The sequence below is a fragment of the Pezoporus wallicus genome, unplaced genomic scaffold, assembly GCF_028554395.1.
Source record: "Pezoporus wallicus isolate ANWC-B61680 ecotype Strahan unplaced genomic scaffold, APGP_CSIRO_Pwel_v1 contig_1035, whole genome shotgun sequence".
Lineage (NCBI taxonomy): Eukaryota > Metazoa > Chordata > Aves > Psittaciformes > Psittacidae > Pezoporus > Pezoporus wallicus.
Window position 1 is genome coordinate 2,449,890 of NW_026636811.1, and position 19,583 is coordinate 2,469,472.

Sequence of the window (19,583 nt, forward strand, 5' to 3'; positions counted from 1 at the left end):
CTCTTGGTAGAGGCTTGTTGAAAGAGATACACAGTGGAGGAGCATGCCCGAGAGGAGATGGGAGGATTGTGGGGCAGAGGAGGAAATGAAATTAAAATAGAATTAAAAGAAGAACGAAAGAGAGAGAAAAAGGTGGGGGAAATAAATTATCTTCCATGTGAAACGTGTTGGGCTTCCCCCGAGACACTGCAGAAGGGAGGCCTTTCCACTACGGTGGATAAATTTACTCGTGTCCCACATGACCGAGGGTGGGGAACCCAGGGCGGGAGGGGGGAAGAGAAAGGTCATGGGACTGGGATTTGGGCTGTAAGTCACACAGGAGACGTGGATTTCAGTGCCGGGATCCGCGTTAGGTGGCAGCGGCCTCGGTTTTTGCAAGTGAAGTCATTAAATAGCAGAGAGAAAATGGGGGGGGGGAGGGAAGGAAAAAAAAAAACAAAGTGGGGGGATTTCAAAAATAACCCCGTTAAAATCTCGGGGGGGAGGGAAGGGAGGGAGCGGTGGGAAGGCACGTTTGGGGAATACAGGAGAGCATCACTGAGAGACCCTGCTGGCCCCCAGATCCCCTCACCCCCCAGAGCTGGCCGTGGGTGCTCGGCGCTACACCCCTCGGAGGGGGTCTCCCTCCCGGCTGCGGGTCCCAGCGGAGCCCTGCCCGCTCCTTTTGTTGCTTCTATTTTGCGGCCACGTTTGTCTCCTGGGAAGTGGAGATCAGAGGAGCGCTGCAGGCGGGACTGGGGCGGGGGTGCAGCTCTGCCCCGCCGGCAGCTTCACATCCCCCTCGCCCCAAGCACCCCGCAGGACCTGCAGCGGGTGGGGACCAGGGTCCGAGGCCAGGGGGTCCGTCCATGGACCCTGGCATTTTTGGGCCCCGTCCTGATACGGGGAAAGTTCTTCCTTCTCCACTTACTTTGTTTAAATTTAAAGCGACAGCGGCGGCTCCTCCGGCCCTGCGGGGGTCCGGGGGTGCCCCGAACACGGCTCCCCTCCCACCCCGCTGCAAGGTTTCCTACACCCTCGTCTTGTCCTCTGTGTGTGTGTCCCTCCTCTGAGCAGGGCTGATGGAGGAGGACCATGGGGGGCACCCCAGAGAATGTCCTCCATGTGGAGGGGAAAATTCCCACGGATTTTAGAGGGAGTCCAGCTGGAATTAAAAGCGATCGTGTGCCCGCTGGTGGCTCTCACTGCTGAGAAGTGATTTGGAAGAGGGGAGGGAGAGGAATGGGGGCTCCTTCAGGTTACACGGATTTTCCGAGGGCTCTCCGCTCGCCTCCATCGTCAGCGAAAAGTGGAGGATCTGGGAATTTGCGCGAGAATGAAAGGAATCGCGGGTGTTGATTAAACTCTTTTCAAAAGCCCGGTGCTAACGAAAGAGGGCTGTAATTAAATTTAAAAGGCGAGTTATAGCGCGGAGATCGAAATCTGATCGAAACGGCCAAGGACAGCACCGAAAAGTGTTTCCTTGCCACTCTGCGACACGGAGCCCGAGCCTCGGTACTCCGAAAGGATCGGGAGGAAGAGGGGGGGAAACATCACCAAACCGGTAATTAGAACGATCCCGAGGCACCGACATGAAACCTTCCCTGTAGGAACAGCCACACAAACTCATGACACCCGACCTCTCACCGGGGAGATAATCGATCTCCCTTGCAGTTTCTCATTCCGGTTTGCGAGACCTGCCTTGGCACACGGGGAGATGAATGACTATAGTTCACTCCATACCCATATATCTGATTTATCCGGATCCCAGCAGCCAGGGCGGTTAGGAAGCGGGGCATCCCTCCTGCCCGCCTCTGGGAAAGGCCTCTGGGATGCCGATATCGACTGCCCGTCGGGGCTGGAAAGCCCTGGTACCGTTCACCCGAGACCATCAGCGTTTGAATGATGAAGGGCTGGAAACGCGCGATCAGAACTTGCCGCGAGTGTTTCGGGTTTTATGCCTGTCCCAGATTGCAGCGTCACCTGTTGCTGCCACGGGCTTGGGCTGCCAACTTGAATCTTACTCAATAAAACAATTAAATGCCAACGGCGCTTCCCGCATGGACGCCGGGGGGGGGTCCAGGATCAAAGGAGGAGGGGGGGACCCCCCGCTGCGGTCGGGCTTGAGATTCCCCCGGGTGGACAGGGTTGGAAAATTCCTGGAGAGAGCGGGAAAGTGGCCCTCGATGAACCCAAGATGAAGCGGGTGAGACTGGAGAGACAGGGAGAGAAACAGGAAGGAAAGAAGGAAGAGGGGAAGAGAGAGAAAGCTAAGAAGAGCAAGAGAGGGGAAGGGAAAGCGGGAAGGGGGGGGGGGAGAGAAAGAGAGAAGGGGAAGGAAAAGAAAAGAGGGAGCGAGAGAATGATTTGAAAATAATAAGAGGAGAGAGAGATTAAAAGAAGGGGAAAAGGGATAAAAAGAAAGAAAGAGGTAGAAAGAGAGGTAAACGCTAAATGGAGAGAGCTAAAGAGGGGAGGGGAGAGAGAAGAAGAGATAAAAAGAAGGAAGAAAAGAGGGCGAAAAAGGAAAAGAAACAGGTAAATTGAATAGAAGAAAGACGGGAAAATGGAGAGAAGGAAAGAGAATGAGAGAGAGAGCAAGAAAGAAGGAAAGAAGTGAAGAAAGAAAGAAGAAAGAAGAGAGGGAGAATAAGAAAAGACGGGGAAAAAAATAAAGAAATTAGGAAGAGCAGACGAGAAAGAAAAGGAGATGAAGAGGAGGAGGAAGGAAAGACGAGCCGTGGTCCGGGAGGCGAGGGTAGAGCGCGGAGCACCGGGCCCTCTCCTCGCCCAACAGACAAACGAAGGGACGAGAGCAGTGCCCTGACCTACCGCGAACATCTCGAGGAGGATTTCAAAAGTACCAACTTAATTTCCAAGGCAATTTTCCTGCTGCTGAGTCGGCTGCGACAGCTCCTCCCGCCCTCTCCAGATCGGAAAATGGGATTCGTTTTTTTTTCCTCTGCTTTCTGTGCCGGGAAAGGAAAGAAACGAAAGGGAGATAGGAAGAGAAAGAAGATGCTGGAAGGCAGCTATTTTCCAAAGTTAGGAGGCAGAAAAATGTTTTCAGGTCGGGCACTGGGGCACAGGGAGACTTGGGTGTTATTATTAAATCCTAAATCTACCGTGAAGAGGGGAGTTTCTGCGCAGCCACAAGGAAGGGCCAGAGCAATGCCGAAGGAAGGACCGAGCTATTGGGAAAGATGCTTTCGCTGTCTTAAGGGGGTTTCTATAATCCAGGTTGATTTATTTTTATTCGGGGCTGCGAGGAACTAGAAAGAGAAAACCAAAAAGCTACCGGAGAAAAGAATAAGATCTTGACCTTTCCTAATTCTCCAAATCGGCAGTAATGGAAAGCAGAAGGTGCCAGGGGAGGAGGCAGGAGGCGAGGCCGAGCGGGCCGGGGTTCCGCACCCCGCAGCCCGGCCGGCGAGGGAAGGGCCATTCGCTTCCTTCCTTGGTACCCGCTCTGCTTAAAGCGGGTTTAGTTAAGCGAAAGCAGAGAAAGAAATTAACCAACATCCCCTCTGAGGTCCCGACGGGGATATTCCGAGGCAGGATTGGTTTATCGTGCTCCGATAAACCCGTGGAGAACCCCCTGTTTTCCGCTTCTCCCCGGCTGCGCTTACACGGAAAACCGCCGCGGAGTAAATACGCGGTTTTGTTACAACCCGTTCATTTGACTTATGGAAAGGAGAGGAGTGGGAGCACATTTAAAACATAAATAAATAAAACCCAGCTTCGCAGCTGCCTGACCAAAGCCGGAGCAAGGAGAGGAAACCTGCATCCCCCAGCCCCGCTCGCAAACAGCCGCCGAGCCCCGGCGCAAAAAGGAGAAGGGAAAACAGCCCAAACCGACAGCAAAGGATCGGGCCCCGCGGCGGGAGCGGGGTCACCGCCGGCCGAGGGGTGGCTTTAACACCGGCAAAACAACCACCGACAGCAACTCCGAGAACCAGGAGAATTCGCCTGCGGACGAGGGGGAAGAGAAATGCAGAGTCGCCTTTTTGGCCAGGGACTCCCAAGCAGCGACTGCAACAGCTAATTATTTTCCTTTCAGTGCTCCGTTATTGCCGGTGTCCTCCCCGCCTCCCCTCCAATAAATAAATAAAACCCTCCTTTAGGCAGCGAGGCGTGAAAAATGATCCTCGCTGAACGCTTAAAAATAATGTCCCGTGAAGATCGGGGCTGCGGAGCCAGCCAGCCCCGTAATTAGGAGCCATTATCCGTCCTGCCTCGCCGAGGCGAGGTTTCACCTCAACCCCCCGAGCTGAGCCCTACTAGGGGTTCCTGGCCCTGTTAGAACCCCCTGGGTCCTTCCCTGCTGCCCCCAGTACCGGCGGATATGGGGAGCTGGTTCTCGAAGGGTCCCCGATGGTCCCCCCTCCCCGTTCCCCGAGCGACGCGGATATTTGCAGGCGACGTGAGTTTGACCGGGGCACGGGAAGAGCTCGAGTGCTTGGGAGAAATTTAGGGGATGGGGAAAATCTAGAGTTAGAGCCTTCTGGGGATCTTCCCCCCCCCCCAAGAAACTAACCCCAAAACCCAACGGCGCAGGAGTTCGCAGCCCCCGCAGGCCCCAGAGAGACGAGCCCGCAGCTCCGGCCCGTCCTGCGGGGGATACCCAGGGCTCCTGGATAACGGGGCAAAATTTCCCCGCTCCCAAGTCAGCTCAACTTCAATCCCTGCCGGTGCCCGCGGCTTAAAACCCCGCAATGACTCCTCAAGGCAAAAGAAGGGGAATGGAGCCGGAGGAAAGTGTCCCAGTGACAGAACCCCCTGAGCCTCCTCCCTTGAGAGGGGGGAGAAAGGGGTCTCTCTGGGGAAACACCGCTTCCCTGCAGAGAGGACCCCCCTCCATCCCTCCAAACCCTGGGACCACCAACTTGGAGAACCTCCTGCACCAGCGGGGGCTGCAGGGACACCGGCTGCTGTTTCTTATCCGCTCCTGGCCCCTTTGGCTGATTTTCCTCCCGCACTTCGCAAACAAACAAGCCCCCAAAATATTAAAAATAGCTACTTTATATTAAAATACACACACACCCCCTTCCAGACACACCACAACCACCACCCGGCCTCGCTGCACGTCGCTTTCTTCCTTCGGATCCCTTCTCCTCAAAGCATGCTCGGTTATTAAAGAAGGCTGAACAAAGATAGCCCCGAGAGCGGTTATCAGCGCATTTTAACTTCATCAAAGACTTCGGGGGAGAGAGAGAGGAGGGGTCTGGCACCTTCTAGTAATGAGTTTGTCAGGAACACCCCTGCCAGAGCAATTGAACAATTTGCACACAAGCAAAAGAAAAGGAGCCGGGAGGGAGGGAGGAAGGGGAAATGCTACAAAAGCCCCTTCAATTTCCAACCATGTGCTTGGCAATCTGGAAAATAGATTCATTGGCCTCCTCTTTTCTCCCATGTCGAGTCTTGTAGCCCCTTTTGTGGGAGCTGGACATGAAAGGGAGACAACCAAGTGCCGGACACGAAGATCGCTTTTCAAAAGCAAATGTGTGTGAAGGCGAGATGTGAGACCGCTCGCTGCGGGGAGGCGGCACGTTCAGGAACAACATCAACAAACTGCACGGAGGTTCGCGGTGGCACAGACAGGGGCAGAGGAGGGGGGGAGAAAAAAGGGGAAGGGGGGCAGAGAAAAGAAAAGCCGACACTCCCCTCCCCATCGGCGCACATCGCCCGGCTCCTGCCTGAGCCCCGGCGGGCCCCGCACAAAGCCCCGCTCGCCCGGGGACCGGCCCCCGCTCCCTGTCTCGTACGTCTCAGCTCTTGCTTTTTTGTCTTTTCCTTTTTCTCCTTCAGCTGCACAGGGAGAAAGGCCTCGATTCTTTAGATCAGGGTCCCTGCCAACAAACAAACCAAAGAGCCACGTTTGGTCCCTGAAATAAATAAATGGGTAAGGGGGGGGGGGGGGAGAAGTTTGGAGAAGGGAGCGCTTAAAGATGTTTATTTACTTTGTAAGTTGTTGCAAAATTTAGGCGGAGATCAAGTTTCATTCGGTCATTCAAATGCTGCAGGCCCAAGGGGGACGTGTGTGCGGGGGGGAAACCCTCCAACTGATTTTCTCATGTGTCAACTTTTCCAAACAAAATAAAAGGAGATAGGGGGGATAGGAGAACCTTTCTCCCGACCCCCACCTCCCTCTCCCTAGAAACAGGCATTTTTTTTGGGGGGGGGGTGGGGAACACACCAAAAAGCAAGTAAATAAAAAACATCATGAAGAAAAAATAAAAATATCCGGGGGTCCTTCCCCTTGTCGGCCCAAGTGGGGACCCCCTCTCCGGCCCGGCCGGGAGAGGCAGAGGGAGGGAGGTAGCGCGGAGCACCCCGCGCAAGCTGCGCGCCCGGCCGCAGAGGGGAGCGCTCGGCGCCGTCGGCTTCGGGCACAGAAACTCAGCGGCCGGGCGAGTGTCGCCAACCCCAGGGTGGGAGCCACTCGCTTCCCCGAGGCCCGAGCGGGGCTCTGGGCTCTCAGCGTGACAAAGGACATCGCAAAGAACTTTTGGGATTATTAATATCATTTTTTTTTTAACCAGGTCACAAACATTTATTAATTTACACCAACGGTGGACAAAATTCTGTTGCCTTTTCCACATCAAATTATTCACAGATTCTCTCAATAAAATAGATATGACGGATGCACAACCAGTGAAGAGTTAACTGGACTCCGCTCATTAGCTCCCGAATAATCTATATACAAATAATTACCAGCACACCAAAAAACCCACGCACGGAAGGGGTGGGAAAACTGGGGTCAAAAAAAGAATAGGATGGGAACTTATCAAACGGATCGGACTTTCTTTAAAACGTGCATTTGAATGCCTCATTGGAAAAAGAAAATGGGGAAAAAAAAGGAAATAAAAAAAAAAAGGAAAACAAAAATAAACCGCAGTCCTGAGTTTCACTGACTTTTCTTCTTAAAAATAAAGAAACCCTAAACAGTGCCTTTTCAAACCAAACCCGAAGCTTCAAAGAAACTAAAAATAAGATCGAACCATTAAAACATTTTCTTTGAGAGCAGGGGAGACACGGAAACACATGGCAAAAACCGCCCGGGAGAGAGACTTGCAGGGACGAAAAAGGGCTCGCTGCTACGGGGAGCGTCTGCAACTCCCCGGGGCGCTTTGCCAGGCGATTTAGGGGACCCCTCGGAAAACCGCACCTCTCAAAGGAAACATTTCCGACCCTAAGACCGCTTCTTTCTTAACATTTCCCCCCCCGGCTTCACACACCCCCCGCCCCCGCAAGACGTTGCGTGTTCAGCCAGCCCAGGTCCCAGCTTAGGTTACGGCCACTTTATAAATACGCTTTGGCGCTTGCGGGACCAAACCGTGTTGTTCTTTCCCTTCTCCCGCCCTCCCGAGTTATTTAATGATTTTTTTTTTTTTTTTTTCCCCCGAGCAAATAGACACAAATAGATTTGGATGCCGCAGAGCCTGGAAATAAAGTAAAAATTAAAAAAAAAAAAAAAAAAAAAGGAAATATTTCCTACCTTTAAAACACAACAGGAGGAGATGGGGGAGAAGGGGAGAGGGAAAGGGAGCCAGTTTCGGAGGAGGGGGGAGAGCTGGGAAGGGGCCTTTTGCTTCGCGACTCTCGCCCCCTCCCCGGTCCCCCCCGTCCCCAGCACACTTTAAAAATGACAGCTGCTCAGGGTTGTGATTTTACTGGAGAAGTTCTGGGCCGGCTGCAGGAGCGGCTCGTGTGCCAGGCTGACCTGGGGTTGTGCCGGGGCCAAGGCGGGGCTGAGCACGGCCAGGACCTGCGCCGGGGGGCCTGCCTGGCCGGCCGGGTAGGGCGCGGCGGGAGCGGCGCTGGGGTTGGTGCTGGGCGGTGGGGGCACGGCCCCCCCGATGATGTTGTCTATGGAAAAAGAGGGCCGGGACGGGTGGTTGGTGCCGGTGCCGCCGCCGCTGCCACCGCCACCGGCGGGCGTGGGGTCCGGCTTCAGGGTCTGGAGGAGGGCAGCGGGCAGGGCGGTGGGGCTCAGCTGGGGGTGGTAGAAGGACTTCCTGCAGTTCAGCTCGCCGCCCAGGAAGGAGGGCAGCCCCGAGGCGGCGGAGAAGACGGAGGCGGCGGCGGGAGGCGGCGGAGCCGGTAACGGGCAGTGCGGCGCCGGGAAGGGGAAGGCGCCCGCGGTGCCCCCGGCTCCGCCGCCGGGGTGGTGGTGATGGTGGTGGGGATAGCCCTGGAGCTGCAGGCCGTAGTTGTAGCCGTAGGGTCCGTAGGCGAAGCTGGGCAGGAAGGCGGCAGGGTCGGCGGCCCCGGCCCGCAGCAGCAGCTCGGGGTGCGGCGGGTGCAGCTGCTGCTGCCGCTTGAAGCGCTTCCTCCGGCGCAGGAAGCTCCCGTTGTCGAACATGTCGGCGGACTCAGGGTCCAGCGTCCAGTAGTTGCCCTTGCCCGGGTTGCCGGGCTCCCGGGGGATCTTGACGAAGCAGTCGTTGAGGGAGAGGTTGTGGCGGATGCTGTTCTGCCAGGCGGGGAACTTCTCCCGGTAGTAGGGGAAGCGCCCGCTGATGAACTCGCAGATCTCGCTCAGCGTCAGCCGCTTCTTGGGGCTCTGCAGGATGGCCATGGTGATGAGGGCGATGTACGAGTAGGGCGGCTTCACCAGCGGGTTCTTTCCCCCCGCGCCTCCGCCACCGCCTCCGCTGCCCGCGGGCGCCTTCTCCCCGGGCGCGGCGCCGCGGGCACACGCCGGCTCCGAGCCGCCGGCGGGGGAAAGTCGCTCCGGGGACCCCCCCATGCGCGCCTTGGCGGCCCCACTCCGCGGCAGCGCGAGCCCCAGCGGATCGCCGCCGTCCTCCTCGTCCTCGTCCTCCTCCTCGTCCTCCTCCTCCTCGTCCTCCTCCTCCTCGTCCTCGCTGTACTTGCCCCCATCCTGGGGCGGGCCCACCACGTCGATATCCGCGTCCTCCACCTCGGAGAGCGGCTCTTCCTCCGGGGAGCGCTCGGACATGATCCCGCAGCCGCCGCCGCCGCTGCTGCCCAAAGTCATTGTTGTGCGGCCGGGGCGGCCGGGGCCGGGCTCCCCCCCCCACCTAGCGGCGGCTCCCGGGATGGGCCCGGGGCCGTGCCGGAGGGCTGCGGCCGCCGCTGGGACTCCGCGCCCCGGCGCCGCCGCTCCGCGCCCCGCTCGCCGCGCCGCTGCTGGCGGGGCCGCGGCCGGGCTGCGGGGTGGTGGCTACGGAGGGAGGGGCAGCGAAGGGGCGCGGGGCGGGGGGGAGGGACGGGGCGCCCGGAGGCAGGGCAGGGAGCTTGGAAGGAGCGGTAATAAATTATAGTAAAATGATAATCATAAGGAGAGAAAAAGGGGGAAAAAAAGAAAGGAAAAGGGGAAAAAAAAATCGGGGTTGCGGCGGCTGCTTGGCTGGGCTGAAGGGAGGGAGGGGGAAGGAGGGAAAGAGGGAGGGAGGGGCGGGGGAAGAGGGAGGGGGGAGGGCAGAAGTTGGGAAGGCGGCTCCCCCCTCCCCACCCCTCCGGAGCTGGGACCCGATGGAAACGCTCCCACTCTGCGCCTCCTGCCAGCGCTCCCCAGGCCTTTATACGGCCGCCCCGGCATCACGTGGCGCCCGCCGCAGCCCCCGCGGGTCCCGGTGAGGGGCTGCCCGGCCCGACCCGGATCCCCGGGGAGCGCGGCCCCCGTCCGGGCAGGGATGCTTTCGAGGAAAGGCGCTGCCCGCTCCGCCGGCTTTCGGATGCTCCGGCTACGCCTGGAGCCGGCTGCAGCTGCAGGGGGGTCGGCGCTGGATAAAGCTTTCCCCTCCCTGTCCCGAGCGCCCTCCGCGGCTGGAGGCTCGCAGAACCCGTTCCTGCGGGAAGGGGCGGCCGCCTTCCTCCGCCCGGGGCCTGCGGAGGGCCCCTTCCCGCCTGAGGGCTGCCCACCCCGGGGCTGGAGACCCTCAATCCGCCAGGGCCTACCCCTCGGTACCCTTGAGGGGTCGTGTGAATTTGGGGATCCCTGCTCCCCTTCTCCACCCGCTCACGTCACCGACATGTCACTGAGTCCGGAGCACCTATCCTGGAGACTTGCCTTCCCCCAGGGCTCCCACGGGCCCGCACCCGCTGGAGGGATGCTGCCGCCTGGCAGGTGCGGGGAGCAACGCGTGGCCAAGCCTCTCTCCCCTCACGAATAAAGCATAGCTAAAGCTGTGCGTGTCCGCGAGTGCTGGGATGGCATCCGCGTCCCGCATCCCTGGACAGGGCTGGCTCGGCTGGGTACCACTTTCTGAGGTGGCCCACCCGCAGCTCGGCCAGGCCCCAAGGACGGGGAATCTGCTCCGGCCTCGGGATCTCCTGCCTGCCGCTCTTCTGCCATCGCTCCCCCCTGAGGCGCAGCATCCCCCGATGCCTGGGAAGGAGGTGCCGGGCAGCGGACACCCGCTGTGCCGCTGGATGCAGCCGAAGCGGGAGAATTTCCCTGTGACCAGAGCCACCCCAGGTCCCCTGGAGCCTCAGCAGCGTCCCCGCTGGTGGCGGAGCTCCGCTGCCCGCCTGCGGCCGCCCCTTCCCAAGGAAAGGCCGAGATGGCCACGCCGGTGCTAGGCGAGGGACACGGCCACTACTGCAGCCGCCCACCCCCACACCACATGGGGTGTCTGTGGCAGCCGGTTGTCACTGTCGCTGCCTCGGATACACAGAACCACGCTCGTACGTTTGGGTTTCCCCCTCCCTTTGAGGCTCAGCAAACACATAGTCCCTTCCCCAAGAAGGATGCCTGAGGAAGGAGGAAGGCGATGGTTTCCTCCAAGGGAGTGCCAGGGGCAGATCTGCCCCTCCAGGGCCGCGTTCAGCAGTGTGAGAATCTGCGGTGATGAATTGCCAGTCGCTGCCGTTAACAGGTGCGAGCATTTGGTGATAAAATCTCCAGCACTAATACCGGGGAGCCGGGCCAAACAGCTGCGCGGCCCCGCTTCCAAATGCCGGTCACAATTACTCAAGCCCTAACGACTCGGTCCACAGGCTCGCCAAGCTCGGGGGGACCCCGAGGAGCGGGCAGGAGCGGCCGGAGCTTCTCCAGCACATCTCCCGTTGAAGCAGCTATTTCAGAGCCTCTGCGCGGTCCCAGTCGCATCCTCTGCCCTCACCACCAAAGCTGTAATCGGGGAGGATTTCTCTACCGAAGGGGGGGAAATAGATGAATAACGGGGCTGAGAATCTTTCGGGAAGGTGGGAATTCTGTCCTGCAGGCGTGTGGCAGGGCCGGTGGAGCTTTCCTAAGCTCTTTCACTTTTATACTCTTCTGATGCTGATAACCTACTTTTGCAACACATGCACATACATCTCCCACTCATATGTGTGTCTATATGTATTCAGCTATATATATTTGCATTTATGTATATTTCTTATATATATAAATATAATAAGCAAACATGGATAAGTGCTTCGGAGACGCCGCATCTTTCCTACCGACTTCATTTGAAACTCTCCGTTCATCAGCCCCGCGGAAGGGGCGATGGGAAGAACAAACGGAAGAGAGCGCGGAGGGAAAAGACCCGCACCGCTTTCCATTTTTATTAAGTAAAATAATAGCTATGCCTCCCCTACATAAACGAAAGTGTCATAAAAAATTCCGAAGCAGCTGCCAGAGATTTCGACCACACACACAACGGGGCGATTGAATTTCCACTTGGTGCATTTCGTGGCAGCGAGGAACCGCCGGGAGCTGCGCCTTGTGCCTCTGCAGGGCGGCGAAGGGGAAGGGCAGGAGGGTAGCAAACGCCTAGGGGATGCCCCGCAGCCCCTCCGCGCCCTGGGGCCAGGGCGGCTGCCTCTCTGTCGTTCTGCCTAGAGGTTGGTCCCTCACTGCTCGAAGTGAAACAGATGTAGGTGCCTGCCCTGCCTCCTAGGGTATGATTCCCCCACCCTGCCCTGCCCCGGCTGCCTGCTCCCCCCCTGCCTGCAATGCAGCACCGGGCAGCCCGCGGGGGGAGCCCCCGGCAACTGAGGGTTTGGGATTGTGTGTGTTTGCCGCTGTATTCATGGGCATTGGGATCTCGATGAGCCCGAAAATGATGGGGGGAGGAGGGGGAAAGGGGTCGATTCGAGGCAGCTACTGATGGGGTGCGGCCGGTGCCTTGTCCCACTCCCCCGTGGACCTTCCCCCCCCGCCCTCCGTCTCGCAGCATCTCGCATCCAGAGCCACCGCAGCTCGAGAAATAGTATGTCCCGATCAGCCACCATCAACACGATTCCTGCCTGTTTCAAGGCAAAATATCGCCCCCGTTAAAGTCGGGAACAATCCAAAAAGAAACGACAGGGAATGAGTCCCGGTCCCTCCATCTGCGAGCGGCTCCCGTTCGCCGAGGCGGTGTTATCCGGAGCTCTGCCGCTCAAGAGCGGCTGTAGAAACAAATCAAAACGAGAAAAAGGACCTAAAATGCACCCATCTCGAAATGATTTAGAAAAGGGAAACCTTGGGCTGAAGCAAACCAGATGGTCGGATCTCAGACACGTACTCACACACACACACGCACTCCCGGCCGTGCACCCGCACACGGAGCGAGGGGTGAGTTTTAAATCACGGGTGTGTATGCCGGTGTGAGAAATGATGCGATGTCCCGAAAAAGAAACTCGATCGATCTATCCGAAAGGATTGCCCAGGGCAGGGAGGGAAGCGTTTTTCCTTAGGCAGATTTTTAATGCTTTCCTCTCTGAAGGGTTTCATTACAGACAGCCTGGCTTCCCATCTCCCGTTTTAACCCGATCCTGCTCTACGTTTCACGTTAAATTGCGGTATCAAACGTGCGTGGGGCTGAGAGCTGGCGGGGTGCCGAGAGTCTCCAAAAAGTTTGAAAAGTAGGGGGAAAAAAAAACAAGCCGTAAATAAAAGGCCATCAGCCGATCAGGATTGTTTCCCCCTCTCCTTTAAATTGACTTTGTCTGTCTATCCCGCCTGTCTTAATGAGGGGTTTGATCCAGGCGTGTAGGACCGGCGTTTGGACGGCCCACAGCAGGTGAATCCCCCAGTGTCCCTGTGCTCCCGCTCCTTGGGAGCAACGTGGGAGCGACTCGGAGCCCCTGCAACCTGCAGAACGGCCGCAACGATCAGGCACAATTCTTTATCCACAGGGAAAAGCTTGCTCCCTGCCTGTCTGCAGAGACCGTTATTGCCGGGGTGATGGTGGAAGGGAGGGCAGATCACCGACTCCGGAGCACGACGAGGTGCGATCGCTGCTCCCGCCCTGGCACTGGCCATGTCCCCGCCTAATGCATCTGGTCGTGGCCGGAGCATCCCCGTCGCTGGGCTTTACCGGGGGCAAAGCTCGGGGAAGGCCAGCATCGGGCCCTGAGGTGTTTCCGAGCCTTGCCTTGGGCAATGCGGGGGGGTTAGCTCCAGCCCAGCCGGCGTTGCTCCCAGATGCTTCCAAATGATCTGTTGGTTTTGTGATACATAATCGTTCTTGTTTCCTCTGCTGAGCAGCATCTAAATTCGTTTATTCTGATGAGAACCGCATCTACAAGTCCCCCAAGGCTCAGTGATGGATTTTCTGTATTACCTCGTTATCAAGCTTGGCTGACCTCTAACTTCTCTGAAAACATGAACAAGACAGACCTCCTGCTGCCTGGGCTGCCCCAGGGGGCTCTTTTTCCACTTATGTGATTTCCTTTGATATTATTTCTCTTCTTTCCATATCCAAGGCTTAGACCTTCAGTGCTCCCTGCAGTTCAACCTGTTTTCCAGCCCCGTGCCACCAGCTTCCAACTTGCAAAGATTAGTTTGCCGTCTGCACGCCAAGAGCTCCCAGCACAGGGAGGTTACTGGGAAAGATGGTGCTAGATAGTGCCAGGTGTATGAAATTCCCTGTCTGGAAACCACTGGAGCCAAGTGCTTATATTCATCCCTGCAGCGCTCGGATTTTGGACAGCTCGGTTTGGTTGACCTGGATTTTCAATGCAGGTGTCTCAAAACCCACCCCAGAAAAAGGCCTGGATTTCAAGGGAGTCTTTTCCCAGACACCCCATGTAAGTGGCTGAACCCCATGAAGCTCTGGAGAACAAGTACCTGTGTTTTTCCTGCTCTTCAGATGAGCGGCAAACTCCTCTCCTCCTATACACATCCGTTTATTTCAGTGCTGTGATCTGACTTTAGGACCTTGGGTTTGGGCTTGCTTTATTTAAAATCTGTATTTGCTGCTTTCTATTCGTAACTGATCCCATACCACATGGATTTGAAGCTCAGCAAGCTCATACTCAGCATAATACTCAAATGATTAACTCTGGCTTGGTATAAGCTTTTTTTTCATGTGACATGAAAAGAGATGGATACACACACTTACACGTGTGAGGGGAACACAGTGATTTCAAGCCATAAACCACCAGGTGCACTTTTGAGACTCACCAAAGCCAGCTCTCCTGCTTGCCATAAAAAACACATTAGCCAAAGGCTGATGCTTGTGGAAGGCAATTACGCTCTGGCACATGGCAACGTGTTTAGAACAGCCTGGTAACTGTGCCTACCACACAAGGAAAAAATACCCCTGTGAAAACAAGCCTGCTAAGTCACTTCTTTCTCTCTTAAATCCCTGAAATTAAAAGAGAGGATTTCCTTGGGGGGTGGTGGGAGACAGTTGTCTGAGGGAATCAGATTTTCCAAAAGTGGGTGCATCAGTGCAAGAACCCAAGTAAATGGCCAGATACACAAGGGTGTAGAAACTCGTGATGAACTTTCAGAGTCCAAGTTTTCCATGTGAGCATCTGATCATGCCAAACGTGCCCGGGAAATCCCTGCTGCTGAGTTCTCTGCACTTGACAGCTGAGCAGCCCGAATGCCCAGCTCACCCACTGAGTTTGCAGAAGTCCACTTCTTCCAGAAACACCACCTGAGCACCCGCAGCTTGGGGGCCAGGAGCAGTATAGGAGAAATACAGAATACAGGAGAAAGGGCTTTCAAAGACATAAATTACAGAGAAGGTGGAAAATTAACAGAATATAACTCCATTGGCACAATTTCCAGTCTTTTGAGGATTTGAGTCCTTTATATTCTTTTCCTGCATGTAGTAAATGGCTGGGGATAGGAGTATTTGCATCTGGATGTATGCAGCAATCTCCAGCTGGAGATCAGGTTGGGGTGAATCTGCTGTATCCTTATAAAAATCAGCCCTGCACATACATGCTGATACGTACAGATCTGCCTTGCAAAGAGGTTCCTAGATATATTTTGACTCTTGACCTCAAATAAGTCTGCACAGGAATGTATCACAGGGCTCCTTTTCTCTGTTCCCATCTTGGGAAGGAGCTAAATAAACAGAGGCAACCTGAAGTGTGAGGGGGGCAGGTGAAGTATCTCACCCATGCAGAGCAGAGGCAGAATCAAACCCCTTCACTCTATCATTTTATCTAATGAAGGACAGACAGGTAGGAACAATATCAGATAAGGCATCAGTGCCATATTCTGGAGCTGAATCTGCACAGAAGGGTGACTCTTGGCTTAATTGGTGATGCCAGTTCCTCCACTGCATCGCCACTGGGTCACAGCTTCACCACACAGCTTGGTTTCCACATTTCCACACCCCAGCAGCTCCTTTCTTCAGCTCCAGGACAGGGATCTAATCCCTGCTTTGCCCCTGGGACATAGAGCCCTGGCACAGTCCAGGCTGCCTTTGTGGCAGCATCAGTGTGGCTGCAAGGGACAGTTCTCCACCTCTATAAAATAGGTGCTTTGCAGTGCACACTAGGGAAAAGGAGCACAACAAGAAACCCATCCCCAGCTTCTCCAGACAGGTGTCAACTCCTCCTGCCCCTTTCTACAAACCATCAGAAGAAACCGTTGCCCTGAGCTGCACAGAAGCAAGAGAGGGAAAGCCTGTCAGCACACAGATTAAGGTTAATCTGGCCACTCTGGGGGTGTTGAGGCTGCATGTGTACACACAACTCCCCTTCTTTCACTTACTGCAGGTGAGCCTGTGCTTAATCTTGCTTGGAAGGGGAAGCTGCGTCACTCGGATGGAACAAACAATATTGAGGGCTGCTGAAGGAAAGGCTGATGTTTCACATCTTGCTTTACATTACTGGGAGAGACCTGATTTCTGCAGGAGAAGATACTCAGCATCACCCAGCCAATTGCATCTCACAAACACTCATTACAAAATGCCTCTTTTCTTATTACTATTTTCCAGGCTTCTGCACAGTTTAGATATTGAGCCTTAAAATTGTGTTATAAGAGGTTGTAAGTTACCTGCTCCCCGAAAATACATCGCTGGGGTCCTGCGGGGGAAGCAGGCTGGTGGGCTTCCCTCCCAGCGCAGAGATAAGCGTGCCATCTAGAGGAAATCCCCTTTATTGCCAGGAATAGCGGCTGAAAATTATCCAATAAAGCATAATTAACCTCTGGCTCCAGGGAAAATCCTCCATCCGTGCGCTGCTGCTGCTGGCTGCCGCACAGGCACGTTGCATTGGGCTGACGATGCACCAAGGCATCGGGGTGGCTTGTGAAGGTCCCAAGCACTTGGAAGCCATGCCAGCCCACACTGGGACACGCTGACCTGTCCCTTCTCCATAGGTGATATCAGCTGTCCAGCCCTCCTGGTATGGGCGTTTGGATGTAAAGAAGGAGAAGGAAATATGAGTGTTTCCAAAGCACATGTTCTTTGCCATGTCTGCCCCAGAGAAAGGTAAGGAGGCTGCCCATAAGGATAAGGCTGTATATACTATATAACGCCCTCCAGTGGCTGCTAGCAGCAGTCCTGGACCTATGGGTGCCAACGCCTGAGATAGGTGACGGCCCTGGTGCATTAAGGGAAACAGTGACAGGGTCATCTCCTCAACCAGCAGCTCCCACTCTGTGGAGCACAGCCCTGCAGAGTCCTGGGGCTCTGCAGTGGCAATGGGGGTCTAGCCTCCTATGGGGCAGATCCACGTGTCCACTCATTTTTCCTAAGGAAAAATCTCCTTCATGCCTACCTTCCCAGGTTGGACTGCTCTCTTACACTGCTGCTGTCATGGGCACCCCCATCCAAGCCTTCAGGCATGGTTGTAGGTCCGGGACACCATAGTCCTCATACCCTCCTGTGGTCAGAGGCAGCCCACTGAAGCCCACACCATCCATACCTCCCACCTCCCACTATTTCTACCACCACCAGTGAATAGCACAGCTGCAGTCACCAACACAAAGCTGTTGTCTCACTAATAAAAACAAATCCTTCCAGCCCTAAAGATAATTGAAAAACAGTGATCTAGGTCCAAGCAGGGGGACAAGTACTACTGCCCAGCAGGGAGCTCTCTTGTAAAAATGGGAATGCTTGCAAATAAAAACCCTTCAGAGATGGAGAAAGAGCATGGAAGATCCCACATGACAGAAACTTTATTCTGCAGCAAAAGCAGGTGCGTGCTTAAGCAAAGGCTGTTTGGAGAGGAGCTGTGGTTGCATTGATTTGCTCATGTAATGGAGGATTTTTCAATATTTTCTCTCCTTTTTTACAATGAAAATTGTTTCTGCTTTTGTCACCATTTCAGAAGCTCCCCAAGATGCTTCTCTCTGAGGCCCCTAAGAGAGGCTGAACCCCAGCAACACCTGCAGCACCTTTTTGCTTTTAATAATGAGCCTGTTTCCATTCTGCACCCTTGTCACCTTCTACGCCACACTTACGGGCTCTCAGGCCCAATTCCTGACTCATTTCTTGCTCTCACCACCCACACAGTTTTTGCTCCCCCTGCTCCATGGCAGGGAGGGAAGACATGGATGTCTCCATGGCTCATCACAGCCGCTTGCTGCCAATGCTGCAAAGAGATTTGCAGCATTGCCTTAGGAGCTTCTCCACTTTATAGGTCTCTTATTTCCTGTCATTACCAAGAAGAGCCTAGTTGTAATAAAAATCTGGGCTCTGATCCTACAAACACTTATGCCTGAGCTTAACTCTAAGCACGTGAGCCGTCAAAGGGGACTATTCATGTGCTTAAAATTTAAGCATGTGCTTAAGCATCTGTAGGCCTGGAGTCTGTCAGCGTGGGGATTTGTCCCTTAAGCCCATATTCTGGGTCATTATCCTTTTCATGTCTTCTCTGGCATCTCAGAAGATGCTTCAAAGGGGAATTTTCAAGTTCTTCAATAAACTTTGCCTTCCCGAGCAGCCTGGATTCTTGCCTATTCTGTGGGGCAATTCTCCTCTGTTGCCTCCCCTCCCCCTGTTAGTGATAATCCTGTGCTATTTCATGCTTGGCCAGACAATTAAGCCCTCTTGCTGCTTGGCTCTGTCTTTGTTATGTATAATTGTTCCAAATAATTAGCCACTATTGCATGCTATTCTGAAACTACTTTGTATTGCATTTATACTTAGAGGGTGAGCATCAGCTTGGGGAGAATCCAAGCAGCAGACAGCCTGGAAAGAAAGGGCTTTGAGCCAGGGAAAGACGGATACGAGCTTAAACCAACACTGCGGAAAACCTAACAATAAGTAACCAGCCAGGAGTAAATGTTGCTTGGAGGGGGTCTGCGGCTGGTGGGGTCTGGGCAGGAGAGCCGAGGGTGGGCTATGGGGTCTTGGACAGGGTGTCATCTGGCTGCCACCTCGTGGGTGCTGGCTACAGTGCAAGAGGCAAAACGATATACTTCCATTGCTTGCATGGTGACCTGAAGGAGCATCTTGGCCAAGTGGCTGGTTTTGCCATTGCTGGACAATGTAGGGAATGGGTAGATGTGTTGGGAGGTGTTTGGGGTCTGGCAGGAAAACGTTCCCTAGCTGTGTCTTTGGGATTCAAAAGTTGATATTTCTTGACGGTAAAGGCTTTCATGGACAAGTGCTGGATGGCATGCTCTAAGGAGTTACAGCTCCAGGTAGGCGTCTTTTCGAACCTGAAAATCTTGTGGAGTAGCACAGTCTCCTTAACGCAACTGCCTCTTGTCTTTCAATCAGGGAACATCTGAAAAGGATATAACCAAGACCTGACCTACATTGATGGATTAATTCCTCTGCTGAAACCCATGGCCTGCTCTGAGCAAAGAGCCAGGATGGCCAGAGACAGTGCGCTTGGACAATTTTGTGCTTTTTGAGATCCATTCTCTCCAGCCAGGTTAAGCCACTTGAAGCCTCCTGAGATGGATCTACAAGCTCAGTTTGGTTTCTAACACCTGGTTAGCAGAAGGAGATTTAGAATTGAGATGTCTGTGGTGCGGATGGAAAGCACCCAAAATGCCTGACACAGCTGGGCCCATCCTTTGCAGATGTTGTACTGCTTCTTTTGACTCAGCAGAGCTGATGCAAGTGAAAAATGGACTTTTCCCAAGTGCGTACGTAACACCTCTCCTCCATGCAGCACTCCAAGGTGCTACAAGGCAGGCCTGGTTGTTAGTGTTGGGATGGCACAGTTTGTTCAATACATGCATAAAACCAACTGTTGCAGTGTAACCATTCCAGCATTCCCAGTGCAAATGCATGGACCTTGGATGCTCTCCCAAGACCTTGTAGGTGTTACTTAGCCAATGCTCAGGCTCTGCCACTTCGATGCCTGACCACAGCCCTGCTTCTTGGGTGCTGTAAGAGTCAGGCCAGCCCTCAGCTCTGCCATTCATATACGCAGCACGTTCCAAACACAAAGTCAGGCTGCCAATGAGGCTGGCAGCTGCAGACAAGTGTTCCTTCATTACCGTCCCCTCATCTCAC

General features: G+C 54.9%; 1 protein-coding gene across 1 annotated transcript; it reads right to left on the reverse strand.

Moving 5' to 3' along the window:
* Positions 1-7,229: 7,229 nt before the first annotated feature.
* FOXD2 (forkhead box D2) lies at positions 7,230-9,125 on the reverse strand. The gene is given in 3 exon segments (XM_057401808.1): positions 7,230-8,119; positions 8,121-8,164; positions 8,167-9,125. Coding segments are annotated over 3 exon segments (1,362 nt in total). The 5' UTR covers positions 8,984-9,125; the 3' UTR covers positions 7,230-7,618.
* Between the last annotated feature and the right edge of the window lie 10,458 nt (positions 9,126-19,583).